General features: G+C 39.0%; 2 protein-coding genes across 4 annotated transcripts in view; one reads left to right on the forward strand and one right to left on the reverse strand.

Moving 5' to 3' along the window:
• The window catches only part of LOC128855681 (tissue inhibitor of metalloproteinase), a 104356-nt gene extending 103388 nt beyond the window's left edge, over positions 1-968 (forward strand). For all 3 annotated transcript variants that reach the window (XM_054090794.1, XM_054090795.1, XM_054090796.1), the window contains one exon: positions 147-968. In XM_054090794.1, the coding sequence (XP_053946769.1) occupies positions 147-341 (195 nt within the window). In that variant the 3' untranslated portion in view covers positions 342-968. The remainder of the gene's footprint in view (positions 1-146) is intronic.
• The window catches only part of LOC128855683 (synapsin-like), a 42806-nt gene continuing 16794 nt past the window's right edge, over positions 864-26875 (reverse strand). The window contains exons 4-7 of the mRNA XM_054090799.1: positions 15884-16044; positions 11900-11971; positions 1323-1466; positions 864-1136 (exon numbers count right to left, since the gene is read on the reverse strand). Of these exons, the coding sequence (XP_053946774.1) occupies positions 915-1136; positions 1323-1466; positions 11900-11971; positions 15884-16044 (599 nt within the window). The 3' untranslated portion in view covers positions 864-914. The remainder of the gene's footprint in view (positions 1137-1322; positions 1467-11899; positions 11972-15883; positions 16045-26875) is intronic.

A 26875-nucleotide genomic window follows, 5' to 3' on the forward strand; every position in this document is an offset into this window, starting at 1 on the left:
TTTATTAGAAATACGAAAAGACTTTTTCGACTACCCAATAATTTGCCCGATTTAGTCACGTAATATCTGCATGCATTTTATACCCCATAAACCCCAACAATTCAAAGTATTTACTAATAAACATTATGTTTTTGTATTTCCCTCAGATTGAAACCTGTTTCGGCGACTCTTGCTTGGAAGAACACCAATCGGCAACCGCCTGCAAATGGTCACCATTCGCTAAGTGTGAAACAGATTTTAGTGCCTGCATCCCTTCGCGTTACCGCACACCCGAAGGCGTCATCTCCAAGTGTCATTGGCGAAGAACGCCGGCGTACAAAAAGTGCATGGCCGATCCATAAGAGAGCCAAAGAAAGAGGCTTTGAGGAAATAAACAACAACAACAACAAAAAATTACAGCAGCACAAAAGAAAAGCGCACTTTGTTTTTGTAACAATTAAAGAAAGGAAGAGAGTTGAAGTATTCATGGTTTAACTTTCGATTAACGAAAATTGCTGTTAGTTATTGGTAGTGTAGGCATCGTTTACAAGATAATTATTTATTTAATATTAACACGCTACGTTCAAATTCACATGTTTGTATGTATGTATTGTAGTTAAACACGCGCAGCATTTCCATTTTGTTCCATTTTTACTTGTATATTACATTTACAGACGTTTTGAATACTTTGGGGCTTATTTCTTTTTTATACTGTATTTTTTTTTCTGTATACAGTTTTTTTATTTTATTATTAAACTTTTTAGTAGTTTTTTTTTTTATTTAGTTTTTCTTCCCTTGGCTATTATCAATTTCATGATTTCGGGCACACATTTTGTGTGCAACTTCATTTCTTTTCACTCTTCTCACTTCACCATTTAAAAATGTTTTGTTTTTTCATTCCTAGAGCTTAAATGCATGTACATAATTATATATTATTAACTGTTATTTGTATTTATTGTAATAAAGCCACATTCGTAGTTGTACAAATACTCCAAAATTTGAGTTTTTTTTACACTGAAATCATTTAGTAATAAAATTCTCAATTCACTTACCAAATCCCTGGCATTGGGAAAGAAGTTTTGCTCAATCAAAGGAAAGGCGTCACGTCCCAAGCGACGTTGTAACTGCAACAAATGCGCAAATACCCAAGGTTTATCCTGAAAAAATAAAAAATAAAAAAAAATAAAGTAAAAATATAAATAAAATTAATAAAAAAAGCACGCAAACTGCAATAAATTCCACATTTGCAGCTTTTTTGCGCTACAACAGGCACTTTCTTTTTTTTTAAATTTTTTTCATTTGTTTCCAATTTTTTTGCAAATCTTAAATTATTTATTACCCACCTGAAATTGATAAATTGAGTGCAACGAGTTAATGCTGGGCACTCCGCCGTACTTCAGCCCAATAATAGTCGAGCGAAAGTCATTGGAGCCGTCGCGTGGTGGTTGACGTATCAGCACAAAGTCCGGTCGGAATGAGCGTGCCACCTGGTGAGAGAGAAGTGTGAATGGTAAATATTATTATAACTGTTTTTTTTGTTGTTGTTTTTTAGGTGTAATTCTTAATTTTATTTTACATTTGCGTGCGTGAATGTTTAATGTGTCCCCGGCGAAAATCTCTGCCATTCATTTAAGTGGGCGAATGAAAGTCGCTGTGCGTAAATGAAAGTGCGTTCCGGGGGTTGATTGCCTCAATGTACATTCATATATACTTACATGCATAAGTGGGCCATTAGGTTTGATCGTTCAGCCTGAAGGGAATTATATGTGGTAGTATCAGGCATAGTAACTATTCCCGGATGCCAATTCGCTGAGATTTTTTGAAGGGGTCATCCTGTTTGTTCGGTTCAAAAAATTGGAATTTCTCACGAGTTGCATTTTTTCTTGCTTTACTTACGTACATAAGTATACATAAATATAAATACCAAGAGTTTTTCTCCCCTCAATACATAAGTATACATAAATATAAAATACCAAGAGTTTTTCTCCCCTCAATAGCGGGCGCTCTATTGGTGCTCTCTGACAAGGTGAAGTATCTGGGACTTATCTCTGACAGAGATCTTACGTGGAAGCCAAACATTGAGGAGAGAATTAGGAAGGCAACAGTCGCCCTGTATGGTTGCAGGGGCGTTATCGGCAAAAGATAGGGCCTCTTGTCTAAAGTCTCTGTTTGGCTTTATAACACGACTATACAACATATCTTGCTGTAGGGAGTCCTTGTCTGGTGGAACTCGCTAGAAAGGATGGTATCAGTTAAGAAGCTGGAGAGGGTACAATGGTCTGCCCTTATTGGAATCAGTGGGGCGCTCCGTACCACTCCTACTCTAGCGCTTAATGCTATGCTGAATTCGGCACCCGTGGACATTGCAGAAAAAAATGCTGCTGCATGCACAATCAGATTGAGGTGTTACGGACACTCTAGCATTCTTAAAAATTTTGAGTTCATCCCCATGGCGCTGGATCACTGTACACGCTAAGTCCGAGCGGACCTTTTTCCACTCATATTCCCTTAAGGGATGAGTGGGTGGGGTGTAATATTTGGCGGCAAGGCATGGCAATCATGTTCATGGATGGCTCGAAGTTGGACGGAAGGGTTGGTGGGGGAGTATCCTGTAAGGAGCTCCCCATCAAGCTCAAATTCAGGGCTCCGGACCACTGCAGTGTTTTCCAAGCGGAGGTAGCCACAATTAAGAAAGCAGTGGATTGGTGGCTGTACTTCGTAATTGCCATTAAGGAAGTAAATATTTACTCCAGTAGCCAAGCGGCAATAAAGACCTTGGGCTCGTTGAGAAGCTGGAGAGGGTACAATGGTCTGCCCTTATTGGAATCAGTGGGGCGCTCCGTACCACTCCTACTCTAGAGCTTAATGCTATGCTGAATTCGGCACCCGTGGACATTGCAGAAAAAAATGCTGCTGGCCTGATGAGCTGGCTAGATAGCGAACTTTGGAGTCGGTTTCGTCGCCAAATGAGAGGATCGACGTTCCCTTAAGAACATGTGGTCTACTCCTGGAAAAATGGGCCTCGAGTCAACTCAGCGAACGCTGGACTAGTGCGCAAACGGGCAAGGTCGCGAGATCCTTCTGGCCACGGGTAGATCGGGGACGCTCGAGGGAACTCTAAAGGCTAACAAAGCCCCAGCTCTCGAATTTGGTGGGTATCCGTACCGGATATTGTCCGTTAGGTGTTCATGCGGTGACACTTAGGATTGCCTCAAGTCCGTTCTGCAGAAGGTGGCTTAAAGACAGCTCAGCTGCCCTGCTCTCATCTGGCAAAGATTTAGACATCTGGGCTTTAATTTTTTCGCTACGCCTACGGATATAGCGGGTCTAAATATCACAAATCTGGTGAAGTTCATCAGTAGCTTGTTGCGGCTAATTACGAACATAAATCAGCCACCGTCGGTATCATCGTAAATGCATGGTCATCATCGTCTCTAATCCCAAGGCTTCTTCTTCCTTCCCTTCCCCGTTCTCCTCTCCCCTGTATGGCATCACAACGGACGAATTTTTTGAATATTTGTCCAAGTGTGCCCTAGGCTAGCGCATACATTTAGCCTAATCTGACCTACGTACATAAATAAAAGGATTTTTCGTCGATAATTTGACAAAAATTCTGTGGCCAAGGTGTTTGAGCTGCCCCTAAAAGAATTTTTGTTAGCTCATTTTCAAATTTTTTTGCTTTCGACTGCTATTATAGCTTAAGAAGCATTCAACGACAACCGCTCCAATTTATGCGCCGCTTTGGTTTTTTTTTTCATATAAGGTTTTTGTTTTTTCAATTTATGCGCCAAAATTTAATCATTCAATTTTGTTTTTTAATAATTTTACATTATTAAAAAAGAAAAAAAAATGATTTTGAGGGACAGAAATCTTAATTTTCCTTGTCCGTTTGTATATTGGCGCGAGCTGTCTAGTTCACAAATGCCAAATATGATTGAAGCGCGACGCCATTTAAAAAATTTATAAATCTGCCAATGGGGTGACGAATTTAACGCCACCTTGTACTAGAGCCGTCGAAAAACTTAGAAACGATACCCAATCCTTTCCATTTGATACTGTTTTCAATACTACGTTCTTCACTAAATTTCGCGATTCGAAAAGAAAAGCACCTTTTTATGGTCTGAAATGCACTTTATTATTCAGTATAGTCTCCCTGAAGATCAATACACTTGTTCCCTCGAGATTCCAATTTATAAATTCCATCACCGAAGTGAGAATCTGGAAGGGCTGCAAACCACGCTTCCACAGCTGTTATGACATAATCATTTCACAAAAAACGCTTTCCACGCATGAATTTTTAGATCTGAAAACAGATGGAAGTCGCTAGGAGCGCAATCTGCATGCGATGGTTGCTCCAATAATTCGAGCTTTAATTCACGGATTTTAGTTATAGTCAAAATGTTCTTCAAACAAATTCTTTTCTTTTGCAAACTTAAATATATTCAGAATTTTTTTTTTTTTAATTTCGATTTTTTATAAACAATTAATTTATTTCTCGAATATATTTCTCGAAAATCCGAAAAATATTTCCTGACCCCGCCATATTGTTAATTTTATAAAAAAAGCTTCGATCAGGCACAAGATTGTCTATTAATAAAACTAATTTCTCTCGTCCGATTGACTTTGGATGAATCTCCAAGGACTTGTGATGATCACCGCAAGCGACTTCTGGAGAAACGGGCTCCACACAAACAACGATAAATTTTACAATTATTAATGTTTTATTTTTAATTTTGCTTAAGTCAAGTCGAAACATGATGTATTAATGCTTTGATTTTATTTTTGTAAAATTAAGCAAGTGACTAGTAAAAAAAAATTATTAAAAGTCATCATTTTTTCGGGCCTCTGACTACGCTTTAAGTAATTCACGAACAAAATTCCCTTCGCATCTCAAAAAATTAGTGCTACCACCTTCTTGGCCAATTTGTGGTCACAAACTCGTTTCGGAGTATAATATTTAGGTGCACACTATTATTTAGCCTCATGTTTTGATGTAGGATCATGGTGCTACCCAAGTGACATCCAGAGAGTTGGAACGATGCACAAAATCCACCTTATGCTTTCGAAATCACTCTAAATGTGGCTGAGAAAGTTAAATTCGGATGTGTTTTTGATCCATTGTTAGCGAAGGCAGCACTCGGCAGCCATTGCGTACACAGCTTTCTGAAACCGAATACCTCAGTCAAAATATTGCCTAGGGCTTTTACTAAATATTCTTCAGTCACTTGACGATCTTCCAATACTACCTATATTCTATATTTTTTCTACGACTTCTGATGTTCTTGTGGACGTCCTTAACGTGGCTCGTCTTCAAGGTTTGTATGACCACGTTTCAATTCAACAAGCCATTTTTCTACTCTACCATTGATGGTGAAAACTCCTTATACACTTTCAACATTTGTTCATAAAGTTCCTTTGCTTTTAAACCTTCCAGAAATAAAAATGCATTTACTGCACGAAACTTAATTTTTTCCATTGTAGAAAAACTGTGGCACATCGATATTAGATGAAATGATTATGAATTGAATGCATTGACAAATTGAAATGAAAGTCCACATACGCCCATATGAAGAGTGTACCAACACAAAAAAAAACAAATTTTGGCTTATGGCAAAGACCTCTCTTATCGAACCGCAAAAATTATTGAACAATCTAGTATTTTTGATATACTATTCGTACTTTCGCCTAAAACTTTAAATCTCAAATCTCAGTCGCAGTATAGAACAACCGATTCATTTGAAAATCTGTGACTGCAAATGGAGATGAATAGGTCATACATTACGGACACCTGCTTCCGAAATTTGTAGAATGGCTCTTGATGGGAATCCAAGCGAAGCGCGCAGGAGTGGACAACCCCGAGACTCATGGAGACGCACTCTTAAAGATGAAATCAGCCCGACCGAGCTAAACAAGACGTTGAGACCACGTCAAGGCAAGCCGAAGCGATTATGAAATATTATATTTGGGAAGGCACTAAGCGCCAATCTGGTTGCTCACTTCGTAATTACCGTGGGCTCGGTATTTGTGCGTTCGAGATTGGTCGAGAAATGTTTGGCTTCTCTCTCCATTGCATCCAAATACTTCGATATCAGGCTCTTTGGGTTCTCGGTCACAGGGCATAGAGGGAAACTGCTAAGCTGATGAGCTGACAGGCAGGGAACTTTTGAGACGGTTTGGGAACCTGTGGTCTGTTCCTGGAAAGATAGGCCTCGCGTCAACTTAGCGAGCCCTGGACTAGTGCGCACACGATATCGTTGGGATTGCCTCACGTCCATTCTGCAGAAGCTGCTTCTGGGACGAGGTGGAATCATCTCAGCACCTTCTTCTCAGCTGCCCTGCTCTCATCTGGGCTCTGGGCTAACGAACGTAAATCAGCCACCGTCGGCGTCATCGTAAGTGCATGGTCATCATTCTCTAATCCCAAGCACTCTTCTCCCTCCCTTCTCCTTTCCCCTCTATGGTGTCAAAACGGACGAATTTTTTTAATATTTGTCCAAGTGGGTCACAAGCAAGGGCAGTCATTTAATCTAGCCTAACCTAAGCGCCAGCCATTCGGCGCTATAACAACTTATTATTATTATTATTAAAACTAAAAGCTTGGACCTCAATTTTATTCATTTACTTCTAAAAATTGTGTCGATTATTTTAAAAAAGCTCTCATTTGCTCGTTAAAAGCATTGTTGCCACACGCAGGTGTTAACCTAAGCAAACTAGTGCTCCACTGATTGAGAGTTAAAAAAATTATATTTTCAAGTTTATAGTGCATGAAAATTAGCTGCTTCGTGAAAAATTACCATGAACCAAATAAATGATGCCAAAGGAAGTCTGCAAACTTATTTTTATTACTTGTAAAGGACTACTTAAACACGCATTCCACTTGCCGCTAAGCTTAAAAAGCTTATTTATCCTCGAATAGATTTTTAGCACATGGTACTTGAGCCAAAACAGACGCATTTAAATGGAGCTCAGTGCACATAAATGCACGTTAGAGAGGCATAAATTGCGTGCACAGGTAATGCATTGCTGCCGGCGACCTTCACAGCCAAAGTGGAAGTATAAAGGCCTAAAAGCCTAGTTGCTGATACGGCTGATGTTAATAGTTACGCGTACACGTAAGTATTCTGGGCAGCATTTGGGCAGGGAAAATGTTATCCTCCTTGCATGGACAAACCCAATAAGCCAAACGCTAGTAAAATTGTGAAAGACGTACTAAGTTGCTTTGGTAAAGAAAATAGCTCCTAACGATCAAGTTGGCGAATTAAAGGGTTAGGTTCGTCACTGTAGAAATTTCATAAAATTTATTTTTTTGATTACTTCAAAGTTGACCGAAAAGCATAAAAAATAGCATTCAAAGAAAGAATTCCTGACCCCGACAAGATTGAAAGGAAACTAGGATTCTCCAAGAAATTGAAAGTGGTCATTAGTGACCGCTCAGCGTGGAGAAAGAATGAACTATCCTTAAAACGGGGCGCACAGGTGTGATTCACCAATGGGTCCAAAATGGAAGACGACAATGGCGGAGCTGGAATTGTCGGACCACACTCCAAGAAGGCAATTTCAGTGGAAAAATTGACTTCCATTTTGCAGGCGGAGGTCCACACCTTAGAGCTATGTGCCAGAGAATGTCTACGCAGAGGCACGCGCGGTGCCAAAATAAACATTCTCCCTGACAGTCAAGCAGCTCTAAAATCGCTGGATAGCTTTTCATTACAATCAAAGTTGGTCTGGGAATGTTTTAAAATCCTTAACACCCTAGCGATAAGAAACCGTGTTGCTCTGATGTCGGTTCCAGGACATGAGGGGCACGAAGGAAATGAAATTGCGGACACTTTAGCAAAATGGGAGCAAACACTCCCTTCATAGGTTCTGAACCTTTCTGCGGGGGTAAATAACAGCTTCCACGTGAGCAGGAACAACGAGGCCTAATCGAATTCTGGAAAGCCCAATCGGGCATGCGGCAATCGAAAAGACTCTTAGATCCAGAAGGGGCATAACACTTTACACTGAACTACTAACAGGATACTATAAATTTAATTATCACAAGAAAAAGATAGGTTTGATAGAAAACGATTCTTGCAGACTCTGCAAAGAGACACAGGAAACAACAGAACACGTTCTATGCGACGTGGCACGACACAGACTAAATTACCTGGGAAATGGGGCTATAGATCCAAACCTCCTTGTAGAAATTAAGCCTACAGCAGTTTTAGGATTTATTAACAGCCTAAGACAGTTTCAGTAGGCTACATGGCTGCACAATAGATCGCTTCAGGTCGCAGTGCACAAACAGCCAATCAAAAATAAAGAATTCCTGAATTCCTTTATACTGAAGTTTGGTGGAGCCTCTCCCCCTCCGTTGCGTACCGTACGAAAAACTATAAATGCGCAAGCAGTTGCCGGTTTCGATTCGCCACTAGTCTGCTTGGTAGCGGATTACTCTGCTCTCAAAATAAATATTTAACGAGGGGTTTTGTTTAGATTTGCTTTGTTCGCAAGCGACAAGTTTGAGTAGAGATATTTTTTATTATAATTTGCATAATTTAAGGATACTTTGAAGAACAATGGAAGGCGTCTTCGATTTGCCAAGCGTTAGCGAGTGGCGAATAGATGAGGCAACTGACATAAACAAACAACTGGAAGGCGTGTGAACACGACAAGAACATCACAATAGCATTCGTAAAGTTGAGGCAGAATTCTCAAAATTGAAGCAACAGCTTCTCTGTATGAACGCGGTCTAATGAAATTTGCCTAATATCAGAAAATAGACTTGACTGAATTGAAAATTGTGAGGAATAACCCTATGGAGGAATAATCCCATTTCTATGAGGTATAACCCTATGCGCTGGCAGCGAATCCTGCTCGATAACTTTTTTGTTGCTTTCATATGCAAATTTTTCCTCAACCGGGCAGAGCCCATACATAAGACCTCTTCTTTTCGCTAAGACCTAGCAAGTGGCGAATAGATGAAGCAACAGGTACAAATGAACATATGTCAGAAACGTGTGAAGAGGACTGCCTTAAATTCCATGTTTTGGTAAGGCAATGCGTCTAATGAGCTATAGCCATACTCGCTAGCGGCGAAACTCGCGCGATAACTTTGTTGGTGCTTTCGCATGCAAATTTTTCGTCAAGTTAATGGAGCATAGAGATAGTGAGCGGGGCAATGGCGAATAGAACAGACCTATAGCTAGTGGAGAAGTGTTCGAAGGCTCCTCGAATTACATAAAATTTACAGAGACATGTATTGAAGGAGCAGGGCGCTTGCCTTTTGATCGTCCTACAGCGGGTTCAAAGCATTTTGCATACTTTTAGCCGGATCGCTTTGAAAAGCAAAGCTATTTCACAACAGTTTGCAGTGCTGCCAAATCGTATGCAATGTTGGATTCAAGGGAAATATTTTTCTTTATTCACTACTTGCTAGGTGGTTGGTGAATGGATATCAATTCAAGGTTGATAGAATACCAGGTTGTGCCTTCCGAGTTCGCTGTGCCGTGAGACGCCATGATTAAAAAACCAAAAGGAAGGGGAACATATACAAATTTTTCGTCAAGTTAATGGAGCATAGAGATAGTGAGCGGGGCAATGGCGAATAGAACAGACCTATAGCTAGTGGAGAAGTGTTCGAAGGCTCCTCGAATTACATAAAATTTACAGAGACATGTATTGAAGGAGCAGGGCGCTTGCCTTTTGATCGTCCTACAGCGGGTTCAAAGCATTTTGCATACTTTTAGCCGGATCGCTTTGAAAAGCAAAGCTATTTCACAACAGTTTGCAGTGCTGCCAAATCGTATGCAATGTTGGATTCAAGGGAAATATTTTTCTTTATTCACTACTTGCTAGGTGGTTGGTGAATGGATATCAATTCAAGGTTGATAGAATACCAGGTTGTGCCTTCCGAGTTCGCTGTGCCGTGAGACGCCATGATTAAAAAACCAAAAGGAAGGGGAACATAGAATCTCTCTTTTCAACTAGTGCTACTTTGGACTAAGTAGGCAAATGAGTAGTAAAGTCCTCTCTCGACGAACAAAACTAATACTCTACAAGGCTCTTATCGTGCCCGCCCTTACGTATGGCGCAGAAGCTTGGACGAAGACAAGCGTAACTTGGAGTATTCAAGAGAAAAACTCTGTGAAAAATTGTTGGACCTTTTCACGTTGGCGACGGTGAATATCGCTGGCGATGGAACGATGAGCTGTTTGAGACAGAGACATAGCGTAGCGAATAAAGATCCAGCGGCTACGCTCCGGCTCTTAAAGGGAAGGCCTCCTCTGCTTTTGAAGATCAGGTTCATTTGGTGTGCCCAACTGACGCCGGTTAGCACGAGAAAGAAACGACTAGCGCACTTTTTTAAGCTCAACCAAAATCGCGTAAGCGGTTATCATTCCAATTAAGAAGAAGAAGAGAAGACAAAAGCAATGGATACAACCAAATACAAGAAATTATAGGCACACACACACACACTTTCCACGGCGTCTTTCTCATAAGAAACCTCATTTAGAGGCTTTATATTAATTTGAACCTTCACAACTTAACACGCGGCGCTTCATTCTCATCAGTTTCTTTAGTTTACTATAAATATCACAAATCACAAGCCATTCATTGAATTTTCACAAAAATGTAATTTCTCATCCTTTTGTTTGTTTTGTTCGTTTGTTTTGTATTAGTAAGGACCCTGAAGTCAGACTTGTCAAAATCGCGAAAAATGTAGTAACTGTTTTGGGAAGACACCACCTATAGAACTCAATTCGCCATATACTCATATATCTCAAATCAGGCGAACTCATTTTATCGATTTACTTGAAATTTCAGCTCTAGATACGCAATAGAAAATAAAGTATACGGAAGAATTTTTCGGAAAACTTCTTTTACATAAACTTCAAAATTAAGGGCGATTTGGGTAGACAGCCCAAGTCCAGTCACGGTAGTAAACGAAGAAAATGTCTAAAATTTGGAAACTTGGTACCGGCCGATTGAACAAATCAATTTTGGTACGGAGCAGTGGAGCTAAAGATTAGCAGAAAAGATATTCGAGCGATTTTGCATGAAAAATTTGTACAGGAAAAAAATTCGTGTGCATGGGGTTCCGTGAATGCTAACATCTCTCAATAAGAAGCAAACAATTGGAAAGCTGCAAAGATTTTTCGGAGTTATATAAGAGTGATTTGGATGAAATTTTCAATCGCATTGGGATCGTTGCCAATGCCAAAACAAGATTTGTAGGCACAATACGGATACCAAGCTACAGTCGACATAGTGGATAAAAAGGGAGAAAGACCATTAAAGAAATTCAAAGTGGCAACATCGCTCGGGTAACGGGCGTTGCTTTGAAAGCTACGGTAGGTATTCAGAAAAAAAACAAACCGGCAAACTTGACCATCCACTACTTGGCTTTCTGTGACTTTTTCGTTTTTTTTTTTTTTTTGTAATTTAAGAAAGGAGATACGCGTCAAGAATTTTTGATTGACAGCGAAATGCGGCTACCTTCATCAAATTTTATCATATTTTGTAGAAAATTCTTAATAATATTTTTTCAGTAACATAACGGCATTCTATTCATGATGTGGAAGCGTATGCGACTTGAAGTGAATATAAATGCGGTTGAGTGGCTACGCTGCAATTAACGAATACAACAGCAACACCACTGCCCAAGAGCAATCCAAGTTCACAAAGGCTCAGGCTAGACTGGGTGGTGGGTAGGGTCACTCATTTGTGTCCATGTACGTAAGTGTGTGTGTGTATGCAACATAAATAAAGTGCCAACATTGACTCAACTTGGTCAACAGGGAGCAATTAAAATGCGAAAGCACAATTTACACACACACACATACACACTTACATATACACATGCACGTTGAAATATTGTATGAATGTGTTGTTAAATGTTATGCGCGGCACGGCGGCCTAAATTAATGTTACTCACCCTGGTGCCGCCGCGATAGACGGCCATGGAAATGATGGGTCCAGTTTCGGCGCTGGCGGTGAGCGAAATATCCTGTAAAAATAGATGTGAAAATTTTAAATAAATCAATTTAATAATAATTGTGGCAATAAATTGCGAATTCAAACACGAAGGCAGGTAGAAGGAGCGAGCACAAGGGCGCTAAAGGCGTTTAAAATGTAATTTGGGCAAAGTGCTTACACACATAGCGTTTAAATTTTTCACGGATAAGGTCAAAGGTTAAAATAAAGTAAAAAGTAAAATCAACCTACCACCGATAGAACTTTCTGCAGAAAACCTTGCCACGAAATCTAAAAGGAAGACAAAAAGCCCTAAACGAGATCTCATACAGGCCCCACGACATAGCTCAATAAACCCGAACAATATAGCCAATATGGACTATATGGCTTTGGTTCTTAAGGGAGAAAAAAGGTTCAAGATTAGGTAGGTAGGTAGGTACGTAGGTAGTGCCAAATTGGTACCCAACGAGTAGTACTAAAGCGCCATTTTTATGCCATTTTGAGACTTCTGACAGTCAGATATCTACAACCAGCCAGAGCTGTCTATGTAACGGAGAAGGTTGATGGGATTTAAGTTGGCGCACCGCCCCAGGCTGTTGAAGAAAGGAGCACCCAGTGACCTCAATCGTCTAGCTAGACCCGGATATTTACAGAAAGTGCTTAACAGTCTCCTTCTCTGAAAGATCCCCACATCTACTAAAATGTCAGTTAAATAGTAAACCTAGCTTTCCTGTGTAAGCGCCGATCATCAAGTGATCGGTAAGCGCAGCTACGAGTTAGAAAATTGATTGGCGTGGAGCTCTCAAGACTTTCTGCTACCTTTGTCTATTGTACTGGCCCCAAAAGGTGTTTCGAAATAGTGCATGAAGAAATGGAGCTCGATCTTTTTTGCGCTTTCCTGACAATTCCCCTTTAACAGCAGTCAGAGGGATGCCAATGACCAGGTAGAAGGTCTCTGAGACTAAATCAGTCAACGCCTTCCTGTCAAACTCATTAGCAATTTCATTTCCCTCTCTATTCCTCTGGCCTGGCACCCTGATCAGAGAAATGTTACTTGCACTTCCAAGAGATTTGATCTCCTCCTTGCAGGAGTTGACTAGTTGGAATCTGCACCATGTCGTCATCAGAGCCTTGATTTTAACTTGATTATCGGAGGTTCAAGACTACTTTCGAAAAAGAAGGATAGCGTAAGAGCTTTAGCTCCAAATGCAATCCACTTAACTTTTAGATGGACTATTCTAAAATGACTAATGGAGTAGGCGCTGAGATTTACTGCCCAGAGTTAGGCTTAAGGAAGTCTTGTAAGCTTCCAGACTATTGCAATGTATTCCCGGCTGATGTTTTCACACTTGGAAAGCCAGCAGACCCAGCTTGTGATACTACTGGGACCAACTCCAAGGTTAAATTTAACATAGATACTCAGGCAGCCTTAAAGCAATTACATCGTTTAGTATAACGTCCAAGATCGCTCTTAAGAACAGGTAGCCAGTAGAGATGTTGGCAGTGAATTGCAAGTTACATTTCTAATGGGTTCTAGGCCACAAGGGTATTGAACGAAACGAGATAGTAGACAATGTAGCGAAAAACGGGGTTTCCCTATACTCGAATCTCGGACAGCAAGAAATGGTAAACTATAGAGCATCTTCCTTGCAGATGTCCTGCGGTATTTAAAACAAGCAGTTTGATGGCTTTGAAGATATCTCACCAGTAAGTTGGAAATTTGGATTTTAAGTGTGGATTGGTATTTAAGTATGCACTGCCCAATTCATAATAAGGGTGATCTTTGCCAATTAACGCAGCGATATATAAGTCTCCTAAATATCACCAATAAATTACTACCGAGCGTAATGTGTGAAAAGCTTAAGCCTACCATCAACCAACTGATAGGACCTTATCAGTGGTGCTTTAGACCTGAAAAGTCCACCATCGACTAGATATTCACAATACGCCATTTCTTGGAAAAGACTGATGAAAGGAGAATAGACACGTACCATTTTTTTTTTGCGATTTTAAAGTTGCATTCGACAGCACGAAAGGAAATTGACTTGCCTATATGCCACATTGCCTAAATTTGGTATCGCCGCAAATCTAATACGGCTTTGCAAAATGATGCTGCTCAATACCACCAGCGGACCTTTCCGAGCCGATTGATAAGAAACGAGGTTTCAGAATGGCAGAGTCGCTGTCGGGTGATTCCCTTAACGAGTTGCTGGAAAAGAGCGTGCGAGCCGGAACTTAATCGGTCAGGAACAACTTTTTGTAAAAGCGAAAAATTGTTGGCGTATGCCGATGATATTCACATAATCGGGCTTAGCAACCGCGAATGGGTCTGGTGGTAAACGAGGACAAAAAGAAGTACCTCCTGTAATCAAAGAAAAATCGCGGTGCACTCGCGTATCGGCACCCATGACACTGTTGACTTGTTAGGACTTCGAGGTTGTAAGAGACTGCGTTTATCTAGGAGCCAGCATTAATATTTTGGACTAAAGCCCTTGGCTAGTAAAGTGCTCTCGACGAACCAAACTAAAATTCTTAAGCTTGGACGATGACAACATCCGATGAGGCATTCCTTGGAGAAAAACTTGTTTGGACCTTTGCACGTTTGCGATGGCGAGTATCGAAGGCGATGGAAAAAAAGCTCTATGAGCTTTACGACATCATAGACATAGTCATGTTGTCCAAATAGATACAAACGCTTCGGCTCTGAGAGTATTCGATGCGGTGCCAGAGAAAGACCTACTTGGCTTCACTTTTCCACTGTTTCCAACTGGCGCCGATTAGCACGCTTTGTTAAACTCGACCAAAATCGCTTAAGCGGTTATCGTACCAACTAAGAAGAAGAAGAAGCTTGAAATTTTTCCGTAAATTCGAAATAAAAACAGGTGCCATGCAGGTGGACTACTTCAAAGCACAAAACAAATGAACGCCATCTGATATCGCATGCACCGAACCGGTGAGAAAGATAGAGAAGATAGCGAAGAGAGCAGCGACGAATGCATTTCGAAAACTCAACGCTTTAATTTAGTATTGATTTTTGAACAGCGATAAAAGCGTAGATGGCAGTAATATTTAGTTGGAAGGTGAAGCAAATTGAAAATAAGAGCGACACAGAGAAAGAAATATTGTTGCTGCTTGGAAGCCGCTTCAGTCGCCGAAGCAAAGTTGGTTATATTTGCAACAGGGTCGATCAAAAGCCATTAAATTGCTCTACTGCTAATTTTTTGGTGGTAGTTAAAATAGGGATTTCATTGTCACTAAATCTTCAGTTTTTCAGTGTTTTAACTATCCGCTTATTGCATTAATTATTTAGTGCCCTATGTGCAGCACTGATTTTCAAAGAACAAATGGATACTAATGGGCGTACCAACAGACAGACATTGCAAAAGCGATTACTAGCACATTTTCATATAAATACTTATATATAACTACTAATACAAGGTGGCGCAAAATTAATCATCGATTTTTTTTTATACCTTTTTTCTCAGCAAATAAAAATGAATTTCAGTGATGGAAATCTATTTTGAGATTTATGCGCACCACTGTTTAAGTACTGCAGCTGTTTAGTTCACAAGTGTCAAATATGTTGGCGTGCCACGCCATTTGCACAAATTATAAACGTTCCGCTAGGGTGATTAATTTGCGCCATCTTGTATATACTTGAACTTCTATTTCTATTCATATTATGTGTGCAAAATTATAGTGCCCTTGTGCACCATTGCGCTCGAGTAGGAAAATCTGTGTAGCAGCATAAGTAAACAATTTTCACTTGCAGAAAGTGTATTAGGCTAAACTTCCTGCCCTGCTGCCCTTCGGTTCTTCTCGCTGTAGTTTGTGCAACACTAACATATATAAATGGCTTTTTTATTACGTTTTTTTTTTTGTTTTTTACTTTTTTACTATTTGGTTTTTCCTACCCCCACCACCCATTTCGTGTGTGTCTACTCACCCGGAATTCTGCCTGCTCCACGCGTATATCGAAGTCACCATGCAGCCTCTTGCCGCGGAAGTACTTCGACCAGTCGGTGTTTTGGTCGTCGAGTACAAGCAACGTGAAGTACTTGTCCTTGTTGAAGGTCGGCGCTCGTGTGGCACTTTGCACTGCAGCACCTATATTTATGCATTTTTAATGAGACTTCATTAATGGTGGCGATTAAAGTAGTGTTTGGTTGTGTTGTTCGTTGGTAAACAATTTTCATGAAAAACGCGCGCAAAAAATTGAGTTTTATAGGCTTAAAAAAGTTTTAATGAGAAAAGAGCTTTGACATTTTAATTGTAGAAGTATGCAAGGCAATGCACTAAGAGTTTAACACAGTTAGCGAGTACTTAATTGCCACTGCGAAACGGAGTCAGTGTCAAGAAAAGATTACAAAATGTTTAGGAATTTTTGCAAAGGAAGAAGTTTCTATGAAATATTGAATTGCACGCATTAGGCGTTGGACAAAACAAGGATAGACTCTTACTTGTAGTTCACTTATTATTTGTAATTATTTCGGATTTGTGGAATATTTATAAATGGAAAAGCGGATTACGCAAATAGAGAGAGTTTTCACGAAAAAAATTAGTTACATGAAAATTCAAAAATTCGCTTATGTACAGCAAAGCTAAGATACACAAAGCCCTTTTTTAAAAAAATTCTGACTTAGACATCTACTATAAATTAAATAAATCTTGCTCCTTTTTGTGTATTAGTCTTGCGCTCACGTAAAAGCCCCTCATTCATTTCATACACACTTTAGTATTCCATTATGCAACTGATTACTTCGATATGGAAATTTCGATTTTCATTTTTTATCCACAAACCCACGCTGTGTGGAAGAATTGCTTGAAAGAGTCTACCTCTCCTTCAATCAGACATAAAATATATCAAGCCTTGGAAAGTGTTCGGCTAAGACTCAGTAGTGCCGAATAAATTTCAAAGACCGAAAAAAAGTAATCATTATTTTCAAATGTTGAATGAAAAAAGTCAAAAATATCAAATATCCTGGAACAGCTTGGAATATATATGTACTAATATATGTATGCGCATATTTTTATATCTTTTATGAATATTTTATGACTGAAAGATTTTTGAGTGATATATTCACAAAATATTATATTATAGTATTAAGAATAACATTTCGATTTTTAATTAATCGCTCAGAAAATGTAATCATATATCGAATTGTACTTTTTAGAGAGAAATTTTATTTAAAGCAGACATTTTTTTATAAAAATTTGTTTCTAATAATTATATATCGAGCTATATTTGTTTTTAGAAACAAATTTTATTTAGAAAAACTTATTAGAAAAAAATTTAGAAAATTTTTTAGAAACTTTTTTAGAAAAAATTTTAGAAAACCTTTTAGAAAATTTTTATTAAACTTTTTTTATTAAAATTTTTTTTATTAAGACTTTTTTCTAAAAAAAATTGTTTCTACATATTTACATATAAACATTTTTCTAAATAAAATTTTTTGTCTTAATTTTTTCTCAATTTTTTAAATACATTTTTTTTTCTAAAATAAATTTTTTTTCTAAATAAATAACATTTTTTGTATTCAAATTTTTTTCTAAAAATAAATTAAATTTTTTTTCTATTGTATTAAAATTTTTTTTATTAAAATTTTTTCTAAAAAAACTTTAATTCATTTTACATATTTATATATACACATTTTTCTGATGTGATATGATTTATGATAATTTTTCTGAAGAAAATTTTTTTTATTAAATTTTTTTCTAGAAAAAATGTGTTTCATATATTTATTATGTTTTTTTTCTAAAAAAATTTATTTTATATATTAATTATTTCTTTTTTATCTATTTTACTCTAAACCCATCAAAATTTCACACTTCTTAGTAAGAATTTAAGAGAAATAGGCTCTGGGTGTGCAGTTTTGTAGCCCATTAAATTTTGCTTTAAAATTGCCTCAGTTTGTTCAATGATTTCTTCCATATAAAAAAGAAGAATTGTCGAGTATTAGTTATATGAAAAAAATGAATAGCAGCGTGAAAACAAAAAATATGTCAGAACTCCACGTGAATTTTGAACTACTTTAAACTGGCACAGTAGACAAACCAAAATTTAAGACGCTACTAAATTGCTTACTCAGAATATTTCTTATGGCTCTGACTACAAAATTTGAAATTTTTACATAAAGAACGATGCACAAAATCGGTCAAAATTGGCCCGACTGGGGATTGTAAAAGATCATCATTTTCTGATAGCTTTGACCTCGCTGAATCGAAAAATGGCACTTAGAATGTTGTAAACCCTGGGGAAAGTGTTGAAAAACCACCCTCATCCCTTGATCTCAAAATATGAATATAAACTGTAAAACATTTTAATACAAAAATAGCACGAGTTTTATTCTCATATATTATTTAATTTTATAAGCAATTATAAGTAAAAAGATGTAAAATCAGATATACCCTTATCAGTTTTAAAAAACCACCCCTTTGCACCCTTACATTGAGTGAAGTAATTATCTATTGTTTTAATCATTTTTTTCATCCCAAGATTATTGTCATTAATAATATTTTTTCTCTCAAGCGAGCTGATAATTACCCCATAGAATTTTAATACCCCCTGGTATTTTTGAAACCACCCCTATTATATCCTTCTTACAAAATACAATCAAAAGTGTCCAAAAAGCCGAAAGTTGTTTCTTTCTCTAATCCATATAATCTTTGTCCTATATGAATGTTAAAAAGACTCTAGTAAACTTCAAAATCCCCACACTAAAAAAACTCACCCCCTTTACACCCCTTATATAAAAATAAATCATTAAAATTCCCAAAAAAGCGTAAGAAATCTATTCTTTTTTGCTTTCGTTACTTGCTTCTTGACCTTATTTCAAAAACATTCTAATCAATTTAAGGAGCACCTGATGGCTTAAAAAACAACCTTTTTTACATCCCTTAAAAAATAAGTAATAGTCAAAACTTATATACTGATAAAACAGTAAACAGTAAAACAGTCTGATGAATCAGATACGTCAGATGAATCACAAGAAGAAGAAGAATGAATACGCTACATCTAATTTACAGCTTCGGAGGATGAATTAGACGTGATCATCTTGCCAAGAAGCAAGTAACGAAAGTAAAAAAGAATAGATTTCTTACGCTTTTTTGGGAATTTTAATGATTTATTTTTATATAAGGGGTGTAAAGGGGGTGAGTTTTTTTAGTGTGGGGATTTTGAAGTTTACTAGAGTCTTTTTAACATTCATATAGGACAAAGATTATATGGATTAGAAAAAGAAACAACTTTCGGCTTTTTGGACACTTTTGATTGTATTTTGTAAGAAGGATATAATAGGGGTGGTTTCAAAAATACCAGGGGGTATTAAAATTCTATGGGGTAATTATCAGCTCGCTTGAGAGAAAAAATATTATTAATGACAATAATCTTGGGATGAAAAAAATGATTAAAACAATAGATAATTACTTCACTCAATGTAAGGGTGCAAAGGGGTGGTTTTTTAAAACTGATAAGGGTGTATCTGATTTTACATCTTTTTACTTATAATTGCTTATAAAATTAAATAATATATGAGAATAAAACTCGTGCTATTTTTGTATTAAAATGTTTTACAGTTTATATTCATATTTTGAGATCAAGGGATGAGGGTGGTTTTTCAACACTTTCCCCAGGGTTTACAACATTCTAAGTGCCATTTTTCGATTCAGCGAGGTCAAAGCTATCAGAAAATGATGATCTTTTACAATCCCCAGTCGGGCCAATTTTGACCGATTTTGTGCATCGTTCTTTGTTGAATTTTGTGCTTTGCTTAAAATTTGGATTTATACGGATTTTGTATTAAAATGAATTATATTCATAAAAAAGTTACTAAAATTAAATAAGAAATGAATTTAATTTGATAATTAAAAACTTGTCAATAAATCCTTGTGCTATAATTATGAAACGCACTCTAGGTAGATATGCATGTATATGCAGGGAGTTTTGTGACCCACTGCAAAGACTTTCGGACTACATTCTGTGGCTAATTCATGACTTGAAAGAAACCTAACAGTTAGGGTTCCACTTGGACGCCCTATGAATGGCAGCCATTTTAATATTGTTTTTTTTTTTTGCGGCACTACAAAGGTGCGGAAGTTTTATGCGCACGAGAATAGGCTATATATTGAATAAGGCTAAAAATTATGGTCTATGGTTTTTATCAACACGAGTGTGGCAAGTAAAAAATAAAAGTGAAAACAATTTTTTTTTTCTGTTAAGCTGAATATTAGAGTTTTTTGAAGATTAGTTACTCTATACCGGCTAAAAAACTAATAATAGGTAATTCGCGAAAATACTCCTGTTAGGTATTTGGCCGAGCTCCACCTCCTACTAGTGACGTGTGTCTCAATGTTGTTCCACAAATGGAGCGAGCTACAGTTTTAAGCCGACTCCGAACGGAAGATATTTTTATGAGGAGCTTTTCCATGGCAGAAATACACTCGGAGGTTTGCTATTGCCTGTCGAGTGGCGCCCGTTATTATTATTTGATGTTCATGCACGAAGATCCGAACTTACGCACTCCCGAATGATAGTCACGCACCAAGCCATTCCGTTATTTAATATTGAAAAGGTCATCAAATCCTCAAACAAAATTTTTTTGTTTGCTTTTCGCTGTTATGCCAAAAACAATCGATACGAGACAGAGGTATCGTTGGGCATTAGTGAGATTACATACGAGTACATTAAAAAGCATAAAAGGCCTTAGGCACCGTTTGTTTAAGTGAGCACTCTAAGCGAGCACAATTTGGCAATTGTCCATAAAAGGACTCGTGTCAATTGGGTTAAAGAAATGTTGCAGAAATTTAGCCCCGTTGGTTCAAAGCACATCTTTGACATCGCAGCAGGTAACGAATCTTCGATCTATGCATTTGAGCCGAAAACATTGTGGGTGTTCCCAGACGAGCTTAGTCCAACAAAAGTTGTTCGCAGAAGAAACACCTCAAAGCAAATAGTTGCTGTTGCTTTCAGAAAATCTGTTGATGTTGCCACTGTATCGCTAGAGAAACTTAAAGTAGTCAATTCTTAGTGGTACACAATCAGTTTTTTACCAGAAATTTCCGGAGAATTAAAACAAACCAACAACCGAAGACAAATCATTCTTCACCAAGACAATGCGAGCTCTCACGTATCGACTCTTAAAGGAGAGTTTTTGATCACTCAAAAGATTGAATTAATGGGTCGGTCGCCCTACAACTCGGATTTGGCAACTAATTGTTTATTTTTGTTCCCAAATATCAAAAATGAAATGTGAAGTCAACGATTTGAACGCCTGAAGAAGCTGTTGAAGCCTTTAAACAACTCGTTTTGGAGGTATCCACTTCTGAGTGCAAAAGTGCTGTGAAAATTGGTTGAAGCGAATGCAGAAGTATAGTGACTACCTAGGGAAAAAATGTTGAAGATCAATAAAGCTAATGCCATTATTACTTTATTTTATGTTTTCATCATTGGGCGAAAAATATTCATTTGGAGAAAAAAGAATCCATTATTTTCTCGGTAGACAGCCATCGGTGTTCGATATCTCGTAAAATATGGATCAAACAATTTAAAGTTGGTGCTTGTTGCTAAGGTGACATTTCATAATAAAAAAAATCCTTTGCTGTTGTTTGTTTGTTCCATTCAGTTGTGAGTTACAGGGTGTTAACAACCTTCATATAACCTTAAATTCTTTGTAGTCGGTAACACAACAACCTGTACAAAGTGAATTTAGCTGAAGTATGAAGCTTTGAGTTTATCGATCGGCCAAAAAGTAAATCTTAAAAATTAATTTTTATTTATGAGAGAAATAAATGGTCAATAAATGAGTTTATTTTCGAAGGAAAACAGTAAAAAAAAAAATTGTGATTCTTTTGATGGAAAATGTAATACTCATTAAGAGTAATTATTTTATATTAGAGCGTAAAAGTAGCACTCGGAAGATAATTTAATTTTGATAAAAGAAATATAACTCGAGATATGAATATATTCTTTGAACAGTTCAATAAGACTTAAAAATGTATTATTATTATTAATCGCTAGTTTTAAAATTTTAAAAATAACGATTAAATATTAATTGTTTTAATACAACTCATAACGATTACGGTCCCTGCGTTCCCACAACAGTCGGTTCTACGTTACCGAAATGACCCGGAATTATAGCCGGCCAAAGACTGTCCCTCCAGCATCATTTCCCGTACTTATATGGGGAATGATTGCGCTGAAACAACCACAACACTGAAAAAATTATTTTTTCTTGCTATTGGCTTTATTTGATCTGAATCCAATTTTCCATTTTTCTGCCATTTTTCATCAAATTTTAAATTTGATGACCTAATACTTGTTGCTGTGTCAGGAGTTATTTAAAAAAAAATAGTTTTTCATAGACACCTAATTCTCTTTTTACACGACAGATACGTTCTCATAAAATTCGTGTAAAAAAAATTCTTGTAAAAAGAGAATTAGGTGAAAATAATATAGTAAATAAGATATTCTTTTTAGAGTTATCTTAAGAATTTATTTCGCACTTACATATATTAATTTATTAAATATATTATAAGAAATAAATTATTAAGCCGCGAGAATAAAATCTACCGAGTCTCAGTTACTGTACTTGAGACTAATTTAAACGTTTGGTACTTGTGTCGAAAAATCTCACCCTATTTGCTCTATGAAATTCAAGAAAAATGCATGAAATATTTAAAATCGTATGAAAATAAATTAATTCGTGTAAAAAAGGAGGAATGGGTGTGCATATTTACACTTTTTATACAAAGTCTGCTGCAAAAGTTCTCGGACTATTTTCATAGCTCGACAGTCAGTAGCGCCATATTTTAGACCTTTTGGTCGTACGATCCTACATCCACTGTGGGTGTTGTGTCAAAATTAAATCACATTTAGGTTAATAGAAAGTCTACTAGTTTCTAGTACTAGTACTTTTGAGCCATCGGTCGATAGATGCAATTTGAAGTGCCAATATTAAATTGTGCTTGAAAAACGGGAAAACGTCATCCCAGGTACATCAGATAGAGCACAAAGTTTATGCTAATGAGTTCTTATTTCACGTCTATACTCTTGAGTGGCCTTTAAGCGATTTAAAAAGGTCGAGAAGTTCGAGAAGTTTTTAAACATGACGATAAGCGAGCGGCACGTGCAAGATCTGCGTTGAGGTTGAGTATAAATTCAAAGAAAAGATATGAAATCTTCATGGCGTTACATAAAATAATCTGGTGAGTCAATTCGTCAAATTCGTGGCATTTATGCGAGGGATGTAATTACGATTTGTGCAACGCAAGTTGACGAATAACCAAAAACTGCTTCGAAGTCAACATTGGAAGTTTTTGTTTCAGGAAGGCAAACAGGAGGATGGTTCCATGTGTAGAAGTCCACGCAAGTGGGGAAAGTTACTGATCGCCATTCACTTGGGAGTGGCCAGGACGATTCTTCTACATATGGTTCAAGCAGCTCACAACGGCCGGGATTAGCCCACGTATCCTCTGGGTAGCTCCCGAACACCCGTTCGGGAGTGAGCTAACGTGAGAAGGCGAAGCATTCCAGGATAGCTGGTTGTGCGCTGGGTTTGGGACCCGCCACTTAAAAATCCCCCCCAATGAAAAGAATTACAAAGCCTCGGATGAGAACTGCCTTTACTGATGACGACCCCTGCAAACGAAATAAGGAATACGATTTGAGGGCATGCACCTGGAATGTCCGGTCCCTTAATGGGGAAGGTGCCTCTGCCCGGCTGGTTGATGTCCTCGTGAGAGTAAAGGCTGACATCACTGCCATCCAAGAGATGCGATGGACGGGGCAAGGTAAGAAAAACATAGGACCTTGCGACGTCTACTACAGCTGTCATGTAAAGGAGCGCAAATTCGGTGTCGGATTTGTTGTGGGAGAGAGACTTCGTCGCCAAGTACTGTCGTTCACTCCGGTGGACGAGCGTCTCGCAATAATCCGCATCAAAGCGCGATTTTTTAACATCTCGCTAATTTGCGCCCACGCCCCGACGGAAGAGAAGGACGATGCGACCAAAGATTCCTTCTATGAGCGCTTGGAACGTTCCTATGAGCGCTGCCCCCGCCACGACATAAAAATCGTGCTTGGCGACTTCAACGCCAGGGTGGGCAAGGAGTGAATTTTTGGTCTCACAGTCGGAAAATTCAGCCTGCACAACGAAACATCCGGTAACGGACAGAGGCTGATCGACTTCGCCGGGGCCCGAAACATGGTAGTCTGCAGCACCAGATTCCAGCATAAAAAGATACACCAAGCTACCTGGCTGTCTCCTGATCGAAAAACGCGAAACCAGATCGATCATGTTGTGATAGATGGAAGACACGCTTCTAGTGTATTAGATGTACGTACGATCCGAGGGCCCAACATCGACTCGGATCATTACCTTGTTGCAGCCAAGCTGCGCACCCGCCTCTGTGCAGCAAAAAACGTACATCTACCTACGCAAAGAATGTTCGACATCGAAAAGCTGCAATCACAACAGACAGCCAGAAGATTCGCCACTCGACTCTCACTCCTGCTCTCGGAGAGCACTGCCCAACAAACCGGCATGCGCGAGCAATGGAGCAACATTTCTCGTTCACTACGTACCGCCGCCGAAGAAGAAATCGGATTCCGGCGAGCCCGAAAAAACAATTGGTACGACGAGGAATGTCATGCTGCCGCAGAAAGAAAGGATGCCGCCTATAGAGCCACGCTGCGATCGGGCGCAACGCGAGCCATGTGGGATCGCTACAGAGAGCTGAAAAAGGAAGAGAGACGTATTATCCGACAGAAGAAACGAGAGGCCGAAATACGTGAGTGCGAGGAGCTTGAGATGCTGGCCAACAGGAACAACGCCCGAAAATTTTACCAGAAAGTTCGGCGGCTTACAGAAGGTTTCAAGACCGGGGCGTTTTCCTGTAAGAACAAAGACGGCGATCTGGTGACTGACGTACAGAGCAATCTTAAATTATGGAGGGAACACTTCTCGAACCTGTTAAACGGTGACAGCTGCGCATGTCATAGAGAATGTGAAGATCCCGATACCCCAATCGTTGACGACGGAATTGTCGTTCCGTTACCCGACCATGACGAGGTGAGAATAGCAATATCACGGCTAAAAAACAACAAAGCCGCGGGCGCCGACGGACTGCCGGCTGAGCTATTCAAACATGGCGGCGAGGAGCTGGTAAGGTGCATGCATCAGCTCCTATGCAAAATATGGTCGGATGAAAGCATGCCTGCCGATTGGAATTTAAGTGTGCTCTGCCCAATCCATAAGAAGGGCGATCCTGCAATTTGTGCCAATTACCGCGGGATTAGTCTTCTAAATATCGCCTATAAGGTTCTAGCGAGCGTATTGTGTGAAAGACTGAAGCCCACCGTCAACCAACTGATTGGACCTTATCAGTGTGGCTTCAGACCTGGAAAGTCCACCATTGACCAAATATTCTCAATACGCCAAATCCTGGAAAAGACCCATGAAAGAAGAATCGACACACACCATCTTTTCGTCGACTTCAAAGCTGCATTCGACAGTACGGAAAGGAGTTACCTGTATGCCGCGATGTCTGAATTTGGTATCCCCGCAAAACTAATACGGCTATGTAAGATGACGTTGCTCAACACCAGCAGCGCCGTCAGAATTGGGAAGGACCTCTCCGAGCCGTTTGATACCAAACGAGGTTTCAGACAAGGTGACTCGCTGTCGTCTGACTTCTTTAATCTGATGTTGGAGAGCATCGTACGAGCCGCAGAACTTAATCGCTCAGGCACAATTTTTTATAAGAGCGTACAATTGGTGGCGTATGCCGATGATATTGACATCATCGGCCTTAACAACCGCGCTGTTAGTTCTGCCTTCTCCAAACTGGATAAAGAGGCAAAGCGAATGGGTTTGGTGGTGAACGAGGACAAAACGAAGTACCTCCTGTCTTCAAACAAACAGTCGGCGCACTCGCGTATCGGCACCCACGTCACTGTTGACAGTTATAATTTTGAGGTTGTAAAAGACTTCGTGTATTTAGGAACCAGCATTAACACCGATAACAATGTCAGCCTTGAAATCCAACGTAGAATCTCTCTTGCCAACAAGTGCTACTTTGGACTAAGTAGGCAATTGAGCAGTAAAGTCCTCTCTCGACGAACAAAACTAACACTCTACAAGACTCTCATCATGCCCGTCCTAACGTATGGCGCAGAAGCTTGGACGATGACAACATCCGATGAAGCGACGCTTGGAGTGTTCGAGAGAAAGATTCTGCGTAAGATTTTTGGACCTTTGCACGTTGGCAACGGCGAATATCGTAGACGATGGAACGATGAGCTGTATGAGCTTTACGACGACATAGACATAGCGCAGCGAATTAAGATCCAGCGGCTTCGTTGGCTGGGTCATGTCGTCCGAATGGATACAAACGCTCCGGCTTTGAAAGTATTCGATGCGGTACCAGCTGGTGGTAGCAGAGGAAGAGGAAGGCCTCCTCTGCGTTGGAAAGATCAGGTGGAGAAGGACTTGGCTTCACTTGGTGTGTCCAATTGGCGCCGGTTAGCACGAGAGAGAAACGACTGGCGCGCTTTGTTAATCTCGGCCAAAATCGCGTAAGCGGTTATCGCGCCAATTAAGAAGAGAAGGCAAACAGGATCCAAATTACCGCAAAATTATAGTGACGGGCGAGAAGCTGTGATGTTTTCCATATGATTCGGGGACAAAGTATTAAAGCGCTGTGTGGAAGCATCCAGACTATCCGAAACCAAAAGCATGCGCTTAAAAAAACTTAAGAGTGCTTTTGTGATTTATGCTCGAAATGCCTGGGAGCCCCACTGTTTTAAGGTCTGGCGGATATCTGCTTAGATATGCTAAACGCGTTGACATCCTATGTGATGTATATTTTAAAAGTTAATAAAAGTCAGTTTCCATCTGGCATCGCTAGGGACCAAAATATCTATGCTTGGCTTAATGCCAGC

The sequence above is a fragment of the Anastrepha ludens genome, chromosome 2, assembly GCF_028408465.1.
Source record: "Anastrepha ludens isolate Willacy chromosome 2, idAnaLude1.1, whole genome shotgun sequence".
Classification (NCBI taxonomy): Eukaryota; Metazoa; Arthropoda; class Insecta; order Diptera; family Tephritidae; genus Anastrepha; species Anastrepha ludens.